General features: G+C 37.5%; 1 protein-coding gene across 1 annotated transcript; it reads left to right on the forward strand.

Annotated features, from left to right (window-relative positions):
• The first annotated feature begins 23598 nt into the window (after positions 1 to 23598).
• LOC143888829 (uncharacterized) lies at positions 23599 to 24237 on the forward strand. Its single transcript, XM_077393227.1, has one exon. It carries the CDS (start codon positions 23599 to 23601, stop codon positions 24235 to 24237), a length of 639 nt encoding a protein of 212 aa, XP_077249342.1.
• Positions 24238 to 24442: the final 205 nt, after the last annotated feature.

A 24442-nucleotide genomic window follows, 5' to 3' on the forward strand; every position in this document is an offset into this window, starting at 1 on the left:
TAAATGAATTTAATTCAATATTAAATGTGTGTGCTCAAAATCATGATCTGCATGAGTGTTTCAATTCCGTTTCGTCTCAAAATTTAATACATTGATCTATTTAAATAGACTAAAATGATCATCGGATTGGATCGGACATTGGATCAAAAGATTTCGAAAATTTGAGTGAAGAGTGGAATTTTGTTTAAAATAATGACTGAGAAATTACAAAATTCGAAATATTAGCTATCTCAGCATGATTGATTTTGCCGAATTTTAAATTTTTCTTGTGTTCATCACATCAGAACAAGATTAAGGGACGCTTTCCGAAATCGTAATTTTCTCAAAAATCATGTTTTAAAAATAGAAAACTCTTCAAAAATATCTTTTTGACGAAGAAAAATAAAATATGTACTAAATAGATTCCAAAATTAATGAAATTTCGTGGGGAAATAATATGGTACTGATAAATTCTACCTTGAATTTTTAAATATTTTTGGATATTTTTGGTATATTATTTGATGCTTTCTTTGAAAATTATCAGATTTTGTGAAAATTTTCACTGACATCAGATCACAATTAAAATTCTCGAAATTTTAACAGTAGTCTTATATTTCATATTTCTTGATACTGTAAAATTTTCAATTGATTTTAATCTTTTTTCCTAAGGGTTGTAGTGTAAATACATAATCTGGTCTGAAAATTGAAAAATCCGAAATTGATAGTAAATAGTCTCTAAAATTCATGAAAATTTCACAACATGCTATGTTTACTTTATATCTTAATATTGTAGAAATTTCAACGAATTTAGATTTCTATTTCTAGTAGTTTCTGTGTTATTTTTGCAATCTGGTCATATTATTATTAAATCAAAATTAAATAGGAGCTTAATGTAAAAATCTGCAAAATTCTTCCAGTAAGCTACATATATTCCCACCTTGTTTCTGTAGAAATTTCAATTCGTTTTGAATTTATTTGCAATAAATTCACTTGTAAAATCACTCATGCGGTTTAAAATTAATAAAATCCACTCAAAATTGAAATTAAATAAAAATCATTATCAAAATTTCTAAAGAACCTTAAATTTTTGTCACATATTAATTCTTTAATCCATTGAAACAGAAATCTTGGGATCCTTAGATTTTCCTGGTAAAATGGCCAGTGCATCCATAATCGTATCCCAATTGCAACCGATCTTTGACAATTTGAATATTTAAGCTATAGCATGTTGTTGGCTCCGAGGTTACTGTCCACGGAAATCCTGAGATATGCCAGGCAATAAGGTGCTATAACCTAAGTATTAAATTGCACAAGGAAAGAGTGCACGATTCCCTTCCTTGGATGTCATTCGAGGCCAAAATTGGTGAACCTTAGAACCTTTGGTATTCCTTAAATGTCCAGAAACCGAAAATCCTTAAAATCTGAAATTAATTAACTTCAAGAACTTGAATCGATTTGTCTCGAGTCTTTCGGAACCATGGGATTATGGTTTCCGTCGTAAGAACCATTAGAGCCCAACTTAGGAACACTTATGTCAGGTCGTGTCCTAGGTTTTAGGAAGTCTTAGGTTTTAGGGAGTCTTAGAGTTAGGAGTCCAGCCTCATCACGGACGTTTGCTATGGATAGCAACCGTGCCATAGGTATAATTACACTGGTCACCTGATATTTCCTTAGGACAAGCCTAGTTACCTAGGATGTAGGTTAACCTGCATTAGTCTAAGGAACAACTTGCACTTAGATAGGATCATATAACATCTTAGATGAAATCCTAGGATAATAAAATCCTCAACTTGAATTAAATAACTTCTCTTAAAACTGTTGAAACAGTCAATCCCGTCTAGGTCAGTGTCTTAGTTGAGTTAGGCATAAGTAACTTAGCTTAGGTGCACCGAACTACGTCGACTCTGATCCCAGTGACGCTTGGGTACGTAGGCAGCTTGGATGCTTGATGGCATACCAATCACGAGTTGGCTCCACACATAAGTGGGGTTTTGTACATTAATCCTTAAATTAAAAGTAATTAAATCACTTAGGACTTTCTATGAAATTAGAATTTTAGGAGAACTTTCACTTAGATTGAATTCAAACAAATTAAGAAATCAAGATACACATTTAGGATCTACATTGAAATTAGATCATAGGATGCATGTTACATAGTTAGCACACTAACATAGAGTTAAATGAGCCATTTAAAAGAAATTCAAAAGAGTTAACTTTTGGAATTGAAGACCGATTATCGGGCAGGAATGATGCATGTGGTGGATGACTCCCCATACCTTCCATTCTTGTAACCAGGTAACGAGTCTAGATTTCTGGTTAATTATGGGTCCTAGATCCCACATCTAGGTGGCGACTCTGTCACTCTCTTTTGTGTGGAATTCGGATTATCTTAGTGATCCCAAGTTCACATAAAAGGCGAATTAAAATCAATAACAAAAGAGCACACGCCAATCGCGTGGGTACGAGAGACCAAGAGAGAGCGTGGCGACTCGCGCCCCACCCCTCTCGCGGGATCGGGTCCCACAAGGTCAACCGAACCTTGGAGGGCGACTGCGGAACGCAACCTGGACAAAAATAAAAAGAGTCAGTCGTATCGCGGCGAGCGACCGCGATAGCCCGGTCGACCGCGACGGTCGAAAACTGCGTTTTAAAGGGCGATCGCGAGTCACTTCTAACTTCCGCCGCTCATATCTTCTTCTATGGTTTTCTTCCCTTCTTGCTCCCAAACCATTTTTGGTTGAAAATCATTAAGATTGTGGGTCTTGAGTAAGATTAATCCATTTCTCTTTCTTTATTCCACATTTTCTCATCCTCTTTTTAGTTTCTTCCCATTAAATCTCCCCATAGTTCATTCTCTCCACATATCTCCCACAAATCTTTCGTTTTCTCTTATTTCCATCTTCTTCTCCCATCCTCCATTATTCGCTACCTAATCTTTCATCTTTGACCTCTGTTTCTCTCATCTCTCTCAAAACCCTAGAAACTATGTCTACCTCGGAGATCGAAGAATCTGAAGAACAGAAGGAGAAAATAATAAAGAAGAAGAAATAAAAAATGATGAAGAATCAGAAAGTGATGAAGAGGACGAAGAAGAAGTAGATGAAGACGAAGAAACTAATCAGGAAGAAACTAAAGATTCCGAGGAAGAAGAACAAAAGAGAAGGGAACTCGCTCAATAAAAAATGGAAAGAGAAGAAGCAAGAGAAGAGGATGATGACGATGAGGATGAGGAACCCGTAACAGAAAGTGAAACAAATAGTTCTAATTTTATCATCCGATACAACCATCGAAAAAGGGAATCAACGCCCGGCTTCTCTGACTCAGAGGTCTATTCTATCCTATGGAGACGAAGACGCTCCCCTTAGTATGCTTAAGAATGAAAAGTCTTCTTCTTTTTCCTCGCCGGAGAAGGAGTACCTCTTTACTTCTCATTACCTCATCCGGCTGGGAAGAAAAACTTTTGTACTTTTCTGTCCTATTTTTGGAACCGCATTATTATAATATTTTTGAGTTCCTCTTCCGCCCATTATGGGCCTTTTGGACTATGTTGTACTTTCATTTTAGTCATGAATGGTTATGCCCGATGTGGGCTTTATGTCTGATTGGTATGCCCAGAATTGTTTTTGGGGCTTGTGACTATGTGGATGTTGCGCTAGATGGGCTTTTGGATATTATGGATGGTGCCAAGAGAGTCCTTGTGCGTTATGTTTCTCTTTTGTGGTTGTAAGCCCAAGGGTTCCCCAAGGGTTCCCCATGGGTTCAGCCAATCACCTTGTTTTGATGATTAACAAATACAAATTGATTAGTCGTTTATGGACTGATCAGTTGCCTTGAGTGTTGTGTCTTAGACAGGAACTTGACATGCTTGACATGTCATATCGCCATTACACAATGCAACACAACACATGCTTGAGGATCAACATGCAAAGGAGCTTGAACACATTGGTGGCATCATCCTTGGAAGATGTTAAACCAAGGAGCTCAAGTGAAGATCCCACAAGCAATCCAAGAACCACATTGAAGATCAAATGAAGATTGGCTCAAGAGTTCATTCAAGAGAGTGTTCAAAAGGGTAGTATGTATCACCTTTCTCTCTTGTGTTTTCTCTTGATCAAGGCACATCTTAAAACCCCTAAAATATATTTTTCAAAGAGACTAACACACCCTTTAAGGACTTAAATGGATAAGTGAATGGCCATGGTGGTGTACCAACATGTTGGGACCCATATGGCATTCAACACAAGAAAGAACAAAACAGAGTTCCGAAGCAACAACCTGGACCAGCAACTAAATCCTATCAAAACTTATTTAAAACATTTTCAAATATTTTTGAAAATATTTTTACCAGATAGCTCTCATTTTTCTCATATCCGTAGAGTATAAAAACATCGAAATCTGACGAGAAATGAGGGAGATATGAATTTTTCAAATGAAACACTGTTTGCTGGAAATCCAGGCTCGGAACTTATTCTCGGAGCTCCGAGCTCGGAACTCCGAGACCATTCTCGGAGCTCCGAGAAATAGTCCAGGTTCTAAAAATAAAGGCTCTGTTTGGATTCTCGGAACTCCTAGAGAATTTGCTCGGAACTCCGAGAAATGTCTCGGAACTCCGAGAACACTATGAATTCAAAAAAATATAGCCGTTGTTGTCCAACGGCTAGTTGAATTTTTGACCCAGTTTTGACTGTTTTGCCCCCCAAACGGTCACATGGAGTTGGGACACCATATATACCCATCTAATGGGTCTAAAACAAGAGAGGAACATTGTCCAACTTCAACAAACCATAGAAAATCATTTGTGAACTATTTTTGGTTAAATTCTCTCACCAACCAAACTCTTTGTGCCTTGATTTGAGAAAATCTTTTGAGATTGGTTTAGGCTTAAACTTGTTTATTCTTGAGAGCATCTTTGGAGCTTCAACTTGCATTGTAGCCTACATAGAGGCAAAGCTTTTATCTTCTTCTTTATTCTATCGGTGGCAAGGGCATCCGTGTTTAATTCCCTTGGGAGAAAGCGCTTAGAACTCGGCGGAGAAGGAGAGTCATTGTAAAGGTGGAAGGGCATCCTTATCTAATTCCCTTGGAGTGTAAAAGCCTCGGAGCCGGGCGTCGTGGAGGTCTCAATAGTGGAAATCCTCAAGTGCGACCTTGAGTAGAGTGGAGTAGGCCGTTTGCCGAACCACTATAAATCTTTGTGTCACTTGTGTTGGTATTTCTCTATCTTTCTCTCCCTCTCACTTTCTTATTTATTTGTGCTTGCATTCTTACATATTTGGAATTGAGTGAGTAGTTAGCATTTTGGTTTTGATTGAATATTGGTACCTTGCTAACTAGGCTATAAATCACCTAATTAAGTTTGCTAATCAACAAGGGTTTTTGAACTTATATTAATTTGTAATATTGTTTAAGTTCAACTATTTCAAACTTAATTAAACAAGGGATAAGTCTTGGGTGAAATTTTAGTAAAAGTTTTCAAAAGGTAAAAGTTTTATAAACATCCTATTCACCCCCCCTCTAGGTTGCCAAACCAAGTCACTACTTTGATTTCAATTGGTATCAGAGCTTGGGCTCTTGATTAAGACCCTAACCGGTTAAGAGTTAAAAGATCAAACTTTTTGGCAACTCAAAAGATGGGATCTAGACTACCTATTTTGGATGGTTCGGATTATGGATCATGGTTGATCCATATGAAGACATACTTAAAAGGTCTAGATAAAGATATGGTAAAGATAATTGAAAATGGATTTATGTTAAATGCTAAATCTAAAGGATTAAATGAATATAATAAAAAATTATCTTTACTAAATACAAAAGCCCTAATTGCAACATGTTGTACATTACCACCACACATTTATGAGAAAGTATCATCTTGTAAAAATGCTAAAAATGTTTTGGACTCTATTGAAAATCTTCAAAATCAAAACATGTGCTTAATGGGATTATCTAATGAAGACCCCTTGGATAATGCCGAATTCACACTTGAAGAACTTGTTGAAAATGTCCAAGAATTACATAAGAAACTTGAGGATCAACTAGCTAAGAATTCAAACTTGAAAAATAATTTAGCTAGTATTCACAAGGAGTTTAGGTCATTAGAAATAGACCATGCACATCTTAGTGAAGAGAATGAAATGTTTGAAAATAATTTTATCGAACTAAGTGAAACCATTAAATCACTAAGAGAAGAAAATGAACTCCTTAAAGAAGAAGAAGATAAAATCAAGAATTCCTCATCTCTTGAAACAAATAACTTCAAAATGGAAATCAATGATTTGAAAATCAAGAATGAGAAACTTGAGTTGGAAAATTACAAACTACAAGAAAGTGTAAAACATAATTGCCACCATGACCATTCTTGTAGATCATCATGTTCATCCCGTCCATCTACCTACTCATATATGTCTTGTGATTTTTGTGGTAGATTTGGACATTACAAATCTAAATGTATGTTTAGATTTGTAAAAAGCAGTAAGTTTGTTTGTGTTAAAAATGACTTATCACCTAGAGCAAACTTGCTTGGAACCAAGATAGTTTGGGTTCCAAAAACCCCAACATGATATGTATTGTGTTTATCTTAGATTAGGGGATGTGCTTTAATTTTATATCATATGAAAATTTGTTTGGATACAATATACTTGTCTTGCTTGAATGCCATGTATCCATATTTTGTGCTTCAAATGATCATCCTTGAAAATCCAAAGTCTTTATGCTTGAAACTTGATAAGGCTTTGATATCTTGCACTAAAATGTTATATCTATTGGAAGAGGTCCCCTAGATATTTTATGTTTAATATCTAGTTGATATGTGCTTCATGATCAAATCATTTGTGACGAAACAACCTATATATACAATATACTTATATTGTTTGACTTGTATGTATCTATATGTATTTTTGCTAAGTGCACACACTATGACTTAAATCTTATCGCACTTAGAATATGTCTTTCATCCACATGACAACCACAATAGAGCATTAATATGAAAACCATAAATTGTGCTTACAGGATATTCAACCACACCTTTGTGCCCTTGTGTTCAAATTGTACTCACAAGTATATCATCATATTTGAACATTATTTTGGTAGTTGCTAGAAGCTAGGTTATACGATATATCACATCTCTCTAGCAAAACCAAAAAGAGAAGAAACCCATAGGTTTAAAGACTTGAACTTAAATGGAAATTTTTTTTTGGCAATTAAATAGTTTTCAAGTGAAAGTTGTGAATATGCCAAAATATTATTCTTTAAACTCTATTTTCCTTAGATCTTTCCCTAGAATCACAAAATGATATAATATGTAGGGAAGTTGAAACATGAATCTAGATTCCATGTATGACTTGAAATGACAATATCATAGATATCTAGAATCATATTTGGGCATTTACTCACTTGAGTAAAATTAAAATTCATTAAGGTGGTTGTATACATTAGATTGTGATGGGAACATGTGCCTCCCACACATTTTTGATTTTCAATAGGGCTTATGCACCTTGTGCCTAATGCCTTGTCATTTTACATGTGGTTGTGGATGTAGATGTAATGTTTGGACCATGCACATTATGTGTTATGCCCTTTGTGTCCAAACATGGTAGATTATCCATGGAAACCTTGATGATCATATCTTTCTCATAAGGTATACTCTCACCTTCATGAATCATGGATGTCTCTCTAAGACATGGTATTTTATTGACCATTCTCACTATGTCTTAGTCCTATAGAATTGAACTCAAATTGGTATATATATATATATTCTATAGTTATCACCCCTTGTTTGATAATATCTACACGTATGAGATGTTAAACCATTAATCTTAAAAGTCACTCAATTGGTGCCCTTAGCCTTCTTAGATTCTAAGAGGGAGATGGTACATTCACCTTAATTAAAATATCTAACAAATTGGCCTTGTGCCAACATCTCAAACATGAATAGGTATACATTTATATGTGATCTCCCTAGCTAGTTATGTATGTTACATACTTAAGGAAGTAAAGCGTGAATTTGAAAATATGATATCACATTTAGGGGGAGCATGAGCCAAAGATTGAAAATCTTTTGTGCTATGCATGTTTATCATGATGAGCTAAACTATGTCTATCATTTTATCATGATAAACCGACACTTGGAGAGTAAGTGTCATTGTAGCCCAAGGGTTGAGTTTAACTTGGTATCTTTTAGAAAATATATCCAAAAACCTTTGGAGTCTATGCAAGGACATCCCTTTGGATTCATGCATTGCATGATTCATTTTCAAAGGGGGAGCTTAAAGGTCAAGATTTGTCCTTAGTGGCTTATCATATGATACTCAATGTATATATCATTTGGATTATGATAAGTACACCCATTAGGAGCCATGATTGCTCCATATGTGGTTAGTTCGGGCTTGTCTTATGCTCCTAAATTGGTATCATCTAGCATGTGACTGTTTTAAGACAAAAAGCCCATAGCCTAGGACTTAAAGTCATATCTTTTAGGCTTTTAGACTTATCTTGGATGATCTAGATTGGTATCATCTATTCCAAGAATAAGTTTTGATGGCCAAGCATTCAATTGTCATATCTTTGGCCTATTGTGTAATGTCATACCTTGTTTTTATATAAGGCAAATGACAAATACAAAGGGGAGAGATTACCTTTGCTATATTCATGTTTAAAATGACTATAATGACTTGCTTATATAGTTCATTTTTTCATTCCCCACCTATATGTGCTTATATGTTCATACTTTAACAAAAAAACAAACAAAAAAAAGGCTTAAATGTTCATCTTTTTGAATTTTGTGCTCAATCTTGAATATCTTTCTTGTTTCCCATTCATAGGAGAAAATTATACTTTGTAATCTTAATCTCTATGAATTTGATTGCTTATCATGTGTACTTTCACTTGAAAATTTGTATTTTCATGATAAGTTTCATTGTCATGCCATATATCCTAATAGTTAGCCATATTAGGATCAAATGTCCATTTCTATGCATGACAATTTAAGAATATATTTTTAACTTGAAATATATATATTCTTGCTTATCATGATGAGTCTATACTTACACATCACCTCATGATAAGATTCTAATAGGAATTTTAAAAACAAAAGGGGGCTTATCATGCTAAGTCTAAAACTTGCTTAATTTCTTTCATGATAAGTAAAATATAAGCTTTAACTTTCTAATCTATTACTATATTATGGGTCATAGGGTAGATTTATATTGGAATTATATATATACTAAGATATACCCTAAAAAGTTGTGCTAAATTTGGAATGTCTCTTTGTTTTTCCAACATAGGCTTGATTTGTTTTGTGTCATTCATTTCCTATGTTGATTATCTCTTATCATGCCATATATACATTAATTTAATTGGTAAATCATGACAAGAAACTAGGGGGAGCATCATATTCTCATTGTATATCTTGATGCTTTATGTATTGTGCTTAAGTGCTTAATTCTTCCTTTTTGCTTATGCCAAAAGGGGGAGAATTTGTATAATTGATTAGATCCATTATCATATGCATTCTTGTATTATACCTTGTTGAATATATGTAGGCCCAAGGGTTCCCCATGGGTTCATTCAATCATCTTGTTTTGATGATGACAAACCAAATTGATTAGACAGGTGGGAGGAACCTCTATGAGGATTAGATAGACAATTTAATCATTACTACTCCCCCTCAACATATGCATGAGTTATATTTAACAAGTTATAATACAAGAATGCATATGATAATGGATCTAATCAATTATACAAATTCTCCCCCTTTTGGCATTAGCAAAAAGGAAGGATTAAGCATTTAAGCACAATTACATAAAGCATCAAAGATATTGAATGAGAATATGATGCTCCCCTTAACTTCTTATCATGATTTACCAATTAAAATTAAGGTATAATCCAAAGTATATGTGGCATGATAAGAGACAATCAACATAGGAAATGAATAATTACAAAACAAATCATGCCTATGTTGGCAAAACAAAGAGACATTTCAATTTTAGCACAAATTTTTAGGGTGTATCTTAGTATCCAATATAAATCTACCCTATGACCCGTAATATAGTAATAGATTAGCAAGTTAAAGCTTATATTTTACTTATCATGAAAGAAAACAAGCAAGTTTAAAGTTTAGCATGATAAGCCCCCTTTTTCTTTTTCTTTTTCTTTTTTTTTTTTTTTTTTTTTTAAAATCTAATGATTTGCAATTTTTAGCATAATTAGTGGGAAAATGCTTGAATGGATAGTGTAAGCATCTTACAATGATCCATATAAACATAAAGATAGCAACAATTAGCTCTCCCCTTAGTATTTGTCATTGGCCTTAGATAAATCTAAGATTTAAGGCATGACATGACAAAATAGGCCAACGATATGACAATGGAATATTTGGCCACCAAAACTTATTCTTGGAATAGATGATATCATATTAGACCATCCAAGATAAGTCAAAAAGCCTAGAAGAATATGTCACTAAGACCTAGGCTATGGGCTTCTTGTCTTAAACTCTAAAACACAAAAAAAAGTACAAGACAAGCCCGAACACCCCATATGGAGCAATCATGCTCCAAATGAGTGAACTTATCATATGTGAGGTAATAACCACATTAGGAATCATATGATAAGTAACTAAGGACAAATTTACCTTTAAGCTCCCCCTTTGAAAATGAACCATGCAATGCATGAATCCAAAGGGATGTCCTTGCATAGACTCCAAAGGTTTTTGGATATATTTTCCAAAAGATGACATGTTAGACTCAACCCTTGGGCTACAATGACACTTACTCTCCAAGTGTCGGTTTATCATGATAAAATGATAGCCATAGTTTAGCTCATCATGATAAACATGCAAAGCACAAAAGATTTTCAATCTTTGGCTCATGCTCCCCCTAAATGTGATATCATATTTTCAAATTCACGCTTTACTTCCCTAAGCATGTAACATTCGTAACTAGCTAGGGAGATCACATATAAATGTATACCTATTCATGTTTGAGATGTTGGCACAAGGCCAATTTGTTTGATATTTTAAATAAGGTGAATGTACCATCTCCCTCTTAGAATTCTAAGAAGGCTAAGGGCACCAATTGAGTGACTTTTAGGATTAAGGTTTAACATCTCATACGTGTAGATATTATCAAACAAGGGGTGATAAATATAGAATATGTATGTACCAATTTGAGTTCAATTCTATAGGACTAAGACATAGTGAGAATGGTCAATAAAATACCATGTCTTAGAGAGACATCCATGATTCATGAAGGTGAGAGTATACCTTATGAGAAAGATATGATCATCAAGGTTTCCATGGATAATCTACCATGTTTGGACATAAATGGCATGGCACATAATGTGCATGGTCCAAACATTACATCCACATCCACAACCACATGTAAAGTGACAAGGCATTAGGCACAAGGTGCATAAGCCCTATTGAAAACCAAAAATGTGTGGGAGGCACATGTTCCCATCACAATCTAATGTATACAACCACCTTAATGAATTTTAATTTTACTCAAGTGAGTAAATGCCCAAATATGATTCTAGATATTTATGATATTTTCATTTCAAGTCATACATTAAATCTAGATTCATGTTTCAACTTCCCTACATATTATATCATTTTGTGATTCTAGGGAAAGATCCAAGGAAAATAGAGTTTAAAGAATAATATTTTGGCATATTCACAACTTTCACTCAAAAACTATTTGATTGCCAAAAAAAATTTCCATTTAACTTCAAGTCTTTAAACCTATGGGTTTCTTCTCTTTTTGGTTTTGCCAGAGAAATGTGATAGATCGTACAACCTAGCTTCTAGTAACTACCAAATTAATGTTCAAATATGATGATATTCTTGTGAGTACAATTTGAACACAAGGGCACAAAGGTGTGGTTGAATATCCTGTAAGCACAATTTATGGTTTTCACATTAATGCTCTATTATGGTTGTCATGTGGATGAATGACATATTCTAAGTGCGATAAGATTTAAGTCATAGTGTGTGCACTTAGCAAAAATACATATAGATACATACAAGTCAAACAATATAAGTATATTGTATATATAGGTTGTTTCGTCACAAATGATTTGATCATGAAGCACATATCAACTAGATATCAAACATAAAATATCTAGGGGACCTTTTCCAATAGATATAACATTTTAGTGCAAGATATCAAAGCCTTATCAAGTTTCAAGCATAAAGACTTTGGATTTTCAAGGATGATCATTTGAAGCACAAAATATGGATACATGGCATTCAAGCAAGACAAGTATATTGTATCCAAACAAATTTTCATATGATATAAAATTAAAGCACATCCCCTAATCTAAGATAAACACAATACATATCATGTTGGGGTTTTTGGAACCCAAACCATCTTGGTTCCAAGCAAGTTTGCTCTAGGTGATAAGTCATTTTTAACCCAAACAAACTTACTGCTTTTTACAAATCTAAACATACATTTAGATTTGTAATGTCCAAATCTACCACAAAAATCACAAGACATATATGAGTAGGTAGATGGACGGGATGAACATGATGATCTACAAGAATGGTCATGATGGCAATTATGTTTTACACTTTCTTGTAGTTTGTAATTTTCCAACTCAAGTTTCTCATTCTTGATTTTCAAATCATTGATTTCCATTTTGAAGTTATTTGTTTCAAGAGATGAGGAATTCTTGATTTTATCTTCTTCTTCTTTAAGGAGTTCATTTTCTTCTCTTAGTGATTTAATGGTTTCACTTAGTTCGATAAAATTATTTTCAAACATTTCATTCTCTTCACTAAGATGTGCATGGTCTATTTCTAGTGACCTAAACTCCTTGTGAATACTAGCTAAATTATTTTTCAAGTTTGAATTCTTAGTTAGTTGATCCTCAAGTTTCTTATTCAAATCTTGAAAAGCACAATGTAGTTCTTCAAATGTGAAATCAATATTTTCTAAAGCATTTTCATTAGATTTCTCAATTATTCCACTTAAGCATAGGATTTCCCTTTGACAAGATTTTTTAAGTTTGTTTAAAATCTCTTTAGCATTAGTACATGAGGATACCTTCTCATAAATGTGTGGTGGTAATGCACAACATATTGTAATTAGGGCTTTTGTATTTAATAAAGATATTTTTTTATTATATTCATTTAATCCTTTAGATTTAGCATTTAAAATAAATCCATTTTCAATTATCTTTACCTTATCTTTATCTAGACCTTTTAAGTATGTCTTCATATGGATCAACCATGATCCATAATCCGAACCATCCAAAATAGGTAGTCTAGATCCCATCTTTTAAGTTGCCAAAAAAAAACTAGATCGTTCAACTCTTAACCGGTTAGGGTCTTAATCAAGAGCCCAAGCTCTGATACCAATTGAAATCCAAGTAGTGACTTGGTTTGGCAACCTAGAGGGGGGTGAATAGGATGTTTATAAAACTTTTACCTTTTGAAAACTTTTACTAAAATTTCACCCAAGACTTATCCCTTGTTTAATTAAGTTTGAAATAGTTGAACTTAAACAATATTACAAATTAATATGAGTTCAAAAACCCTTGTTGATTAGCAAACTTAATTAGGTGATTTATAGCCTAGTTAGCAAGGTACCAATATTCAATCAAAACCAAAATGCTAACTACTCACCATTCCAAATATGTAAGAATGCAAGCACAAATAAATAAGAAAGTGAGAGGGAGAGAAAGATAGAGAAATACCAACACAAGTGACACAAAGATTTATAGTGGTTCGGCAAACGGCCTACTCCACTCTACTCAAGGTCGCACTTGAGGATTTCCACTATTGAGACCTCCACGACGCCCGGCTCCGAGGCTTTTACACTCCAAGGGAATTAGATAAGGATGCCCTTCCACCTTTACAATGACTCTCCTTCTCCGCCGAGTTCTAAGCGCTTTCTCCCAAGGGAATTAAACACGGATGCCCTTGCCACCGATCGAATAAAGAAGAAGATAAAAGCTTTGCCTCTATGTAGGCTACAATGCAAGTTGAAGCTCCAAGGATGCTCTCAAGAATAAACAAGTTTAAGCCTAAACCAATCTCAAAGGATTTTCTCAAATCAAGGCACAAAGAGTTTGGTTGGTGAGAGAATTTAACCCAAAAATAGTTCACAAATGATTTTCTATGGTTTGTTGAAGTTGGACAATGTTCCTCTCTTGTTTTAGACCCATTAGATGGGTATATATGGTGTCCCAACTCCATGTGACCGTTTGGGGGGCAAAACAGTCAAAACTGGGTCAAAAATTCAACTACCCGTTGGACAATTTGGTTTGTCATCATCAAAAAGGGGGAGATTGTAAGCCCAAGGGTTCCCCATGGGTTCATTCAATCATCTTGTTTTGATGATTAATAAACGCAAATTGATTAGTCGTTTATGGATTAATTGTTTGCCTTGAGTGTTGTGCTATACACAGGGAATTCATATGTCAATCCATGCTAGCACACACCATTGTTGGCCTATGCTTAAAGATGAACCAAACACAATGGCAAAGGAGCTTGGAACATACTTGGACCAATCACACCTTGGAGGACCAAGGAGAAGTTCCACACAACCATCTCAAAGCATTGAACAAGCAAAGGAAGATCAATGAAGGCCAAAGCTTGTGGATCAACAACTTGCAAATGAGCTTGAACCAAATGGTGGCATCATCCTTTGAAGGTGTCAAGCAAAGAAGCTCAACCTTGAAGATCCCAAAGCAAGCCATGCACTCAAAGAGAAGATCAAGCAATGGCTACCTCAAGAGTTCATTCAAGAGAGTGGTAAAAAGGGTAGATTGTATCACCTATCTCTCTTGTGTTTTCTCTTATCAAGGCACATCTTAAAACCCCTAAAATATATTTTTCAAAGAGACTAACACACCCTTTAAGGACTTAAATGGATAAGTGAATGGCCATGGTGGTGTACCAACATGTTGGGACCCATATGGCATTCAACACAAGAAAGAACAAAACAGAGTTCCGAAGCAACAACCTGGACCAGCAACTAAATCCTATCAAAACTTATTTAAAACATTTTCAAATATTTTTGAAAATATTTTTAACAGATAGCTCTCATTTTTCTCATATCCGTAGAGTATAAGAACATCGAAATCTGACGAGAAATGAGGGAGATATGAATTTTTCAAATGAAACACTGTTTGCTGGAAATCCAGGCTCGGAACTCCGAGAATTATTCTCAGAGCTCCGAGCTCGGAACTCCGAGACCAATCTCGGAGCTCCGAGAAATGGTCCAGGTTCTAAAAATAAAGGCTCTGTTTGGATTCTCGGAACTCCGAGAATTTTGCTCGGAACTCCGAGAATTTGCTCGGAACTCCGAGAAATGTCTCGGAACTCCGAGAACACTATGAATTCAAAAAAATATAGCCGTTGTTGTCCAACGGGTAGTTGAATTTTTGACCCAGTTTTGACTGTTTTGCCCCCCAAACGGTCACATGGAGTTGGGACACCATATATACCCATCTAATGGGTCTAAAACAAGAGAGGAACATTGTCCAACTTCAACAAACCATAGAAAATCATTTGTGAACTATTTTTGGGTTAAATTCTCTCACCAACCAAACTCTTTGTGCCTTGATTTGAGAAAATCCTTTGAGATTGGTTTAGGCTTAAACTTGTTTATTCTTGAGAGCATCCTTGGAGCTTCAACTTGCATTGTAGCCTACATAGAGGCAAAGCTTTTATCTTCTTCTTTATTCGATCGGTGGCAAGGGCATCCGTGTTTAATTCCCTTGGGAGAAAGCGCTTAGAACTCGGCGGAGAAGGAGAGTCATTGTAAAGGTGGAAGGGCATCCTTATCTAATTCCCTCGGAGCCGGGCGTCGTGGAGGTCTCAATAGTGGAAATCCTCAAGTGCGACCTTGAGTAGAGTGGAGTAGGCCGTTTGCCGAACCACTATAAATCTTTGTGTCACTTGTGTTGGTATTTCTCTATCTTTCTCTCCCTCTCACTTTCTTATTTATTTGTGCTTGCATTCTTACATATTTGGAATGGTGAGTAGTTAGCATTTTGGTTTTGATTGAATATTGGTACCTTGCTAACTAGGCTATAAATCACCTAATTAAGTTTGCTAATCAACAAGGGTTTTTGAACTCATATTAATTTGTAATATTGTTTAAGTTCAACTATTTCAAACTTAATTAAACAAGGGATAAGTCTTGGGTGAAATTTTAGTAAAAGTTTTATAAACATCCTATTCACCCCCCTCTAGGTTGCCAAACCAAGTCACTACTTGGATTTCAATATATCTCATGCATATGTTGAGGGGGAGTAGTCATGATTAAATTGTCCATCTAATCCTCATAAGAGGTTCCTCCCACCTATCTAATCAATTTGGTTTGTCATCATCAAAAAGGGGGAGATTGTAAGCCCAAGGGTTCCCCAAGGGTTCCCCATGGGTTCAGTCAATCACCTTGTTTTGATGATTAACAAATACAAATTGATTAGTCGTTTATGGACTGATCAGTTGCCTTGAGTGTTGTGTCTTAGACAGGAACTTGACATGCTTGACATGTCATATCGCCATTACACAATGCAACACAACACATGCTTGAGGATCAACATGCAAAGGAGCTTGAACACATTGGTGGCATCATCCTTGGAAGATGTTAAAGCAAGGAGCTCAAGTGAAGATCCCACAAGCAATCCAAGAACCACATTGAAGATCAAATGAAGATTGGCTCAAGAGTTCATTCAAGAGAGTGTTCAAAAGGGTAGTATGTATCACTTTTCTCTCTTGTGTTTTCTCTTGATCAAGGCACATCTTAAAACCCCTAAAATATGTTTTTCAAAGAGACTAACTCACCCTTTAAGGACTTAAATGGATAAGTGAATGGCCATGGTGGTGTACCAACATGTTGGGACCCATATGGCATTCAACACAAGAAAGAACAAAACAGAGTTCCGAAGCAACAACCTGGACCAGCAACTAAATCCTATCAAAACTTATTTAAAACATTTTCAAATATTTTTGAAAATATTTTTACCAGATAGCTCTCATTTTTCTCATATCCGTAGAGTATAAGAACATCGAAATCTGACGAGAAATGAGGGAGATATGAATTTTTCAAATGAAACACTGTTTGCTGGAAATCCAGGCTCGGAACTCCGAGAATTATTCTCGGAGCTCCGAGCTCGGAACTCCGAGACCATTCTCGGAGCTCCGAGAAATGGTCCAGGTTCTAAAAATAAAGGCTCTGTTTCGATTCTCGGAACTCCGAGAATTTTGCTCGGAACTTCGAGAATTTGCTCGGAACTCCGAGAAATGTCTCGGAACTCCGAGAACACTATGAATTCAAAAAAATATAGCCGTTGTTGTCCAACGGCTAGTTGAATTTTTGACCCAGTTTTGACTGTTTTGCCCCCCAAACGGTCACATGGAGTTGGGACACCATATATACCCATCTAATGGGTCTAAAACAAGAGAGGAACATTGTCCAACTTCAACAAACCATAGAAAATCATTTGTGAACTATTTTTGGTTAAATTCTCTCACCAACCAAACTCTTTGTGCCTTGATTTGAGAAAATCTTTTGAGATTGGTTTAGGCTTAAACTTGTTTATTCTTGAGAGCATCTTTGGAGCTTCAACTTGCATTGTAGCCTACATAGAGGCAAAGCTTTTATCTTCTTCTTTATTCTATCGGTGGCAAGGGCATCCGTGTTTAATTCCCTTGGGAGAAAGCGCTTAGAACTCGGCGGAGAAGGAGAGTCATTGTAAAGGTGGAAGGGCATCCTTATCTAATTCCCTTGGAGTGTAAAAGCCTCGGAGCCGGGCGTCGTGGAGGTCTCAATAGTGGAAATCCTCAAGTGCGACCTTGAGTAGAGTGGAGTAGGTTGTTTGCCGAACCACTATAAATCTTTGTGTCACTTGTGTTGGTATTTCTCTATCTTTCTCTCCCTCTCACTTTCTTATTTATTTGTGCTTGCATTCTTACATATTTGGAATTGAGTGAGTAGTTAGCATTTTGGTTTTGATTGAATATTGGTACATTGCTAACTAGGCTATAAATCACCTAATTAAGTTTGCTAATCAACAAGGGTTTTTGAACTTATATTAATTTGTAATATTGTTTAAGTTCAACTATTTCAAACTTAATTAAACAAGGGATAAGTCTTGGGTGAAATTTTAGTAAAAGTTTTCAAAAGGTAAAAGTTTTATAAACATCCTATTCACCCCCCCTCTAGGTTGCCAAACCAAGTCACTACTTGGATTTCAGTGGTTCATGATTCAGAGATTATATGACTGCATCCAATGTAGTGGTGATGAGTACATGTCTCTCACACCCATCTGTGAATCTCTGACATTATAGTAAGATGTGAAGAGGGTGTATCTCTTTCATCTCCTTTTCATGTATATGGTGGTACATCCTGCCTTATCTGTATATATATACATGATCTGTTGATTGCCATGGCTGTGCTCTTCCTTGTTGATTCATTATCATGCATCCATTTGATTATTCGACTGTGCTCTATTCTTTATCTTTCTATTGATAAAGTGATTTGTCAGATATTCATCCATTTATATTCAAATTGTAATTATCTTGTGAATGGAGCTATGATTGATTGGTTAAAGGTGATTACATTCTGATCATAGGTTCTATGTGCCTTGCTATTACAGTTAAAATAAATGCACATAGTTAGGGGTGGCATGTCTTGTTTGGACATTAATATCTTGTATCCATAGAAGTCATGCAATGAAACCCAAGCATTCAAATCATTCACCTTTTTGCACCAATGTACCCTGTTATGCCTTATCACATAGGTTTTATCTAGGGCCACTAACAAATAGAAAGGGGGAGAGCCATACGATTTTTTATTCATGTTTACATGGGCCCTTGTGATGTGCCCACATGTTTGATTGCCCCCATATCTAGTGTTCATGTATATGGATCATCTTCTTGTCTCATCTTTATATATACATGAGTTCTCTTGGTTGCCATGGATGTGTACTTCTCTTGCCTGTCAGTTTTTCTAATCCATGTATTTATTAGACTGTATTTGCTTCAATTTTATAATCCCATGTCTAATAATCATCCATTCTAATTCAAATTGTACTTTTCATTTGAATGGAGCAAAAATTGTAATAGTTAAGGTGATTAAAATCAAGGGCGTGTGTGCTTGAACTATTATAGTTAGACTAGATGCACATAGTCAGGGGGAACTTTCACTTGCAAATGTATAACTATCTAGGGCCAAACAACTTAAACTCAAAAGTTATTTTATAAGTTCTGAGCATGTTCATGCTCAGGAAGAGACTTGTCTGTCCTATGACAAGAAAACCCTTACATAATGCAACTTGTGAACTTGAAAGGTTAGGTAATAGATCTGAGCATATCTTTGTTCAGGTAGATACTTATCTGCTTCAAAAAGTTACAAATGAAGCCCAAGTATTCAAATCATTCTGTCCTGTCATGCTCTACAATATAGGTTTCACCTAGGGCTAATGGCAAATTCATAGGTGGGGAGCTAAATAGTTATATATTCATACTTATATAAATCAGTGTGATATGGCCATATGATTTATTGCCCCTATTCTTGTGCTTAACTTGCGAATCATTTGATCAAAAAAAAGAAGAAGAAGAGTATCATACATTTCACTTTTATTTTCACTTTGATAAAACATTACTTGAGCTTGAATGGTATATCATATACAAGGCACATAGCTTAGACAAGCTATTATTCATCTTGACACCCCACTTGCACTTTCACTTGAACATTCCTACCTTTTGACTGTTGCCAAAAGGGGGAGAATTTTGGGAATTGATTAGGTAGTCCAATTGTATATGCATCATATGTTTTATAGTCATTAATTATATTTGTGTATATCATATTGTGAGGGAGAGCTATGCTCTATTGTGTATATAGTGAGGGGGAGCTATGCTCTATTGTGTATATCATATCATGCGTATTCATCTATTTGGTTGATATCTCCTACCTCCACAATTAATTTGTTTGCCATCATCAAAAAGGGGGAGAATGTAAGCCCAAGGGTTCCCATGGGTTAATCATTCATCTTACCTTCTTGTTTTGATGCTAGCAAACTAAATTAATTAACTTTTATGGACTAATGTGTTGCTTTATCTCTTCACAACACATGGCTTGTGGATCAAGAGACAAAGGAACAAAGAGCTTGCACCTGCATTGGAGTCATCGCCATTTGGAGATGATCAAGTCAAGGAGCTCAACATGAAGATCCCACAAGTTCCCCAGCAAATGTCAAGAAGGAGCTTGGAGTTGAACATGCCATGGTGACACCTCATGCACCTCACAACATGTAGTGAAGATTGGAGGATGTCACAAGAGCAAGACAAGTTGAAGATATTCACCTCATGCTAAAGAAGTCCAAGTAAGTGCAAATGAGCCAAGACATTCCAAGAAGACTCATGGTTCTTACTTTTAGAATGTATTTGGAGTCCTCTTGATTTTATGTTTAAATGCACTTTCAATAGGTTTTCAAATGGTTTTCATACTTAACTTTTTATATCTTTGAAAATTATTTCACACACGCAAATATGTGTTTGAAAACCTAAGACTTAAGCCCAAAGACCAAAGCCCCTGGATTTTAAAGTTAAAAATGAAATTTTACTCAGGGCTGGTCGACTGGGCTATGCCGGGCGACCGCGGGATGATACTTGGAATTCTAGGGCATCTCGAAATTTATCGGGTCAGTCGACCGGGGTGATCCTGGCGACCGCGGATTTGTTTTCTACAAATCCGGAAAACATCCAGGTTGGGCTTGGCGGACGACCGCTATGTGTCCGGTCGATCGCGATAGTGTTTTTGAGCCCAATTTTTATTCAAACAGATTGCCCTTGCCGGACGACCGCCATAGGTCCGGTCGATTGCGCTGGTATGGAATTTGAAATTCAAAAAGAGAGCACGATAAGGCCGGGCGACCGCCGTTCCTCGGTCGACCGCCGCGTCCTGGAAATAGAGCCGTTGGAGCTTGCGCAGGTTGACTTTTTCAACCCTGTATTTTACGGTTTTAGCCCCAAACGGTCTTATTTCCTTATAGGCTATATATACACTATCAAAAACCTTTCTAAATAACCTTTTGAATCGTTTGAACCTTTTGCAAGATCAAATCCTATCTTCTTGAACTTAAACTTTTATATGAAAGGTTAAACCTCTTTGAACTTATATTTTTACATTCTTTTAAGAGGATCTCCATAGGCTTTACATTTGTATCCATTCCTTGGAGAGTTCGTGAGCTTTCAAAGTTGTAATCCGCCTAATTTAGAGGCATTGGGAGTTCATTCATTTTATTTCTTCATTTGTATCCAAGGGTCTCCGATTCGACCCGTGAACAAAGGTGAATCATTGTAAGAGGGAGTGTGCCCTCGCAAGGCTTCGTGCAGAAAGGGTGTGATCCCTTCGAAGGAGTGGGTGTACGGCTTTGAGATTCGCCCGTTGAAGAATCTCATGTTTTAGTGGGGATCCCAAGGAGGTAAAACTTGAAAGAGTGGAGTAGGTCTTGTGATAGATCGAACACTATAAAATTGTGTGCCTTGTGGATTGCTTCTTTTCCTTCTCTCATTTGCACTTTGATGATTGGTAATCTCTACCCTTTACTTGTACCTAGGTTTTATTGAACAAGGGTTAGAGTATATAAATCTAAAGTAAGATCTAAACTCTAGCTTTCAATACATTGATTATTTGAACAAGGGTTAGACCATATTTGCTTAATTATAAAATTTAATTTTATTGATCCACCTAATTAAGCTAAGAATTTTTAATTAACCAATTCACCCCCCTCTTGGGCTGTCACACCCGTATATCAAAGTGGCCGTCCGGAGTCACAACTCCGGGCCCGCTGACGCTTTTCCTGTGAGCGCAGGATTACATGTTCTATCAAGCTAGTACATGCAGTCAGATTTCGGGAGTCAAAAGATTGGCGACATCCGTGGGACCCGTCGATGCCAAAATCAAGAGTTCCCTCTCAACCCAACGGTGGAATTGTTACGAGAAGCCAAGCAAGCTAACGAGGCCAAGAACAACACGTAGAGACGGGAGAACTGGTTGTCTCCTGGGACGCTCCGGCCACCATGGACGTCCTCAATCTGTTCGGACAACAACTCAGAGACGTGGCTAAGGCCCTTTAACAAATACTCCAAAGACTCCCTACGCAACTAGTAGCACCGCCTCAGCCGACGATTCTGTTCGCCAGAGAAATTCCCCACGTCGAAGCCTCTGAGGAGCAAGAGTCTATCGAAGGGCGAAACCCTCGGAGTCGAAGACCCCGTCAATGTCAACAAGGATCCGCATCAGTCACCATCCCGCCATCCGAACATCACCATGATGATCGACGTCGAAGGGATGATGACCCAGTCTGGAGCAGAATTTAGCGAATCCGACTCGCCAGACCGATGGTCATATGCCTCCTCCTCCGAGAAGTCCGGCAAGGAACGATCAGGCGGAACAACACCCTACAGTCATGGCTGACCTTCAAAACCAGATCAGAGGGCTCCAGTAGCAGATAAAGGCACCTTGTGACCTGGATCTCCTAGCAGAATGGGAAAGTGAAATAGCCTCTTCGTTCGTTCCGAGAATTGCCGCGCCATCGTCGCCACAAACTCCGATATGCCTCGGCTGGACCTCTATGATGGATCATCCGACCCTCTAGAGTTCCTCCGAGCGTACCACCGAGCAATGGTGCTCCAAACGTGTCTGACGCTACAATTTGTAAAGCTTTCCCCACCTATCTGAAAAGGGACACAAGCAAGTGGTATAGCCTCTTAAAACCCAATTCCATTGAGTCGTTCCACGAACTCGGAAAGGAATTTGTCTCCTACTTCGTAAACAGTAAGCCCCGAATGAAGCCTGCCGATGCTCTTTTAGCCCTGCGACAAGGAAAAGATGAGACGCTCCGACAATTCATCCGTAGGTTCCGTACCGAACTCCATCAAATCAAGGAGCCCAACTTTGACATGGTCTGCGCTGCGCTTCGTCACGCCATCAGAGACCGAGACATGAAGGTGGCCCTGAACGTCAACCCCCCTCGAGATCTCTAAGAACTTATGGCCACTGCAGACTGATACATCAATAACGAAGAATCATTTGCCATGAAAAGAGAGTTGGACAACGTTCGAGGAGGCGAGAAGCGAAAGGACGAGTCACGCTCGGGACCGAGTCACAAACGAGAATAAAGCAACGACCGTCCGGCTAGCCGTGGCCTGAGTCCCCAATTTGAAAGAGTTAACTACACACCGTTGAACACCACTGTGTCAAACATCTTGTACGAAATCCGCAACAGAGAACCGATCCAGTGGCCCGGCCCGAAAGGATGAGAAACGCGGGGAAAAAAGAAAAAGTCCAGCAAATATTGTCATTTCCACCAAGATCATGGGCATACTACTGATAGTTACTACCACCTTAAAAATGAAATCGAACGACTCGCTGGACTTGGTTGAATCAACCGTTACCTCTAGAATTTTCCGAGGAATCAACAGTGACCTAGGTCCGAAGTTCATCGACCCGCGGATGAACACCATTACCCCGTTCGTCAACGCTCGCGTGGTCGCCAAGCAGAGAATAATCGTCAAAGAGCCCAAGAGCCTGAGGAGGCCCCGAGGATATCTAGCAACATTGATACGATCTACGGCAGTCCCGCCTCTGGAGGACCTACCGCAGAAGGATGCGCCCTCTATGTGGAACAGATCAACTCCATGGAGTCTCCTTCAAAGAAACTGAAGGCAGACCTGAACAACGGCCAGCCCATCACCTTCACGAAGCAGATTATGGAAAAATAGACCGACAACATGACGACGCTGTAGTCGTCCGGCTCACCATCGCCAACTTTAATGTGAGCCGAATCTTAGTGGATACCGGAAGCTCGGTCAACGTTCTCCACCAAGATGCCTTCACAAAAATGCACATTGATAAAGATAGGCTGGAGCCGGTCGATTGGTCCATCTACGGATTCTCTGGGGGAGAGATCAAAGTAAGAGGGAAGATTAAAGTCCCCGTAACGTTCGGAACTCATCCAGTTCAGCAAAACATTATGCCGACATTCGTCATAGTCCACGTCCCTTCAGCCTATAATAGAATTATCGGAATGCCGGCCTTGAATGAACTGGGGGCAGTGGTTTCCACTGCCCACCTGGAAATGAAATTCCCTACAAGGCACGGCATAGGGGAAGTAAAAGGCGACCAAGAAAAAGCTCGTGAATGTTACGCCACCCTGCTGAAAAAGAAAAAGGCCACTAAGGAAACCTTCTCCATCGGAGGCCCCGACCCACGAATTGAGGTGAGGCGAGGAGAGCTAGTCGAATAACGCATGAAGGTCCCTCTTTTCATTGGATCTGAAGAACACACCGTCCAAATTGGTTCCCTCCTCCCGGGTAAGCTCAAAACTGAGCTTGTCAATTTCTTAAGAACTAACTCGGATATCTTCACTGGTCCGCCGCCGACTTGCAGGGAATCCCTTCCGATGTAGCGGTCCACAAGTTGAACGTGGATCCCAGTTCAAACCAGTGAAG

The sequence above is a fragment of the Tasmannia lanceolata genome, unplaced genomic scaffold (genome assembly GCF_043159265.1).
Source record: "Tasmannia lanceolata isolate RefF3 unplaced genomic scaffold, GAP_Taslan_0.1 ptg000002l, whole genome shotgun sequence".
NCBI lineage: Eukaryota > Viridiplantae > Streptophyta > Magnoliopsida > Canellales > Winteraceae > Tasmannia > Tasmannia lanceolata.

What these genes read in the sequence shown, in the direction of transcription:
- LOC143888829 (XM_077393227.1), top strand. Translation starts at nt 23,599, where the DNA reads ATGCGCCCTCTATGTGGAACAGATCAACTCCATGGAGTCTCCTTCAAA.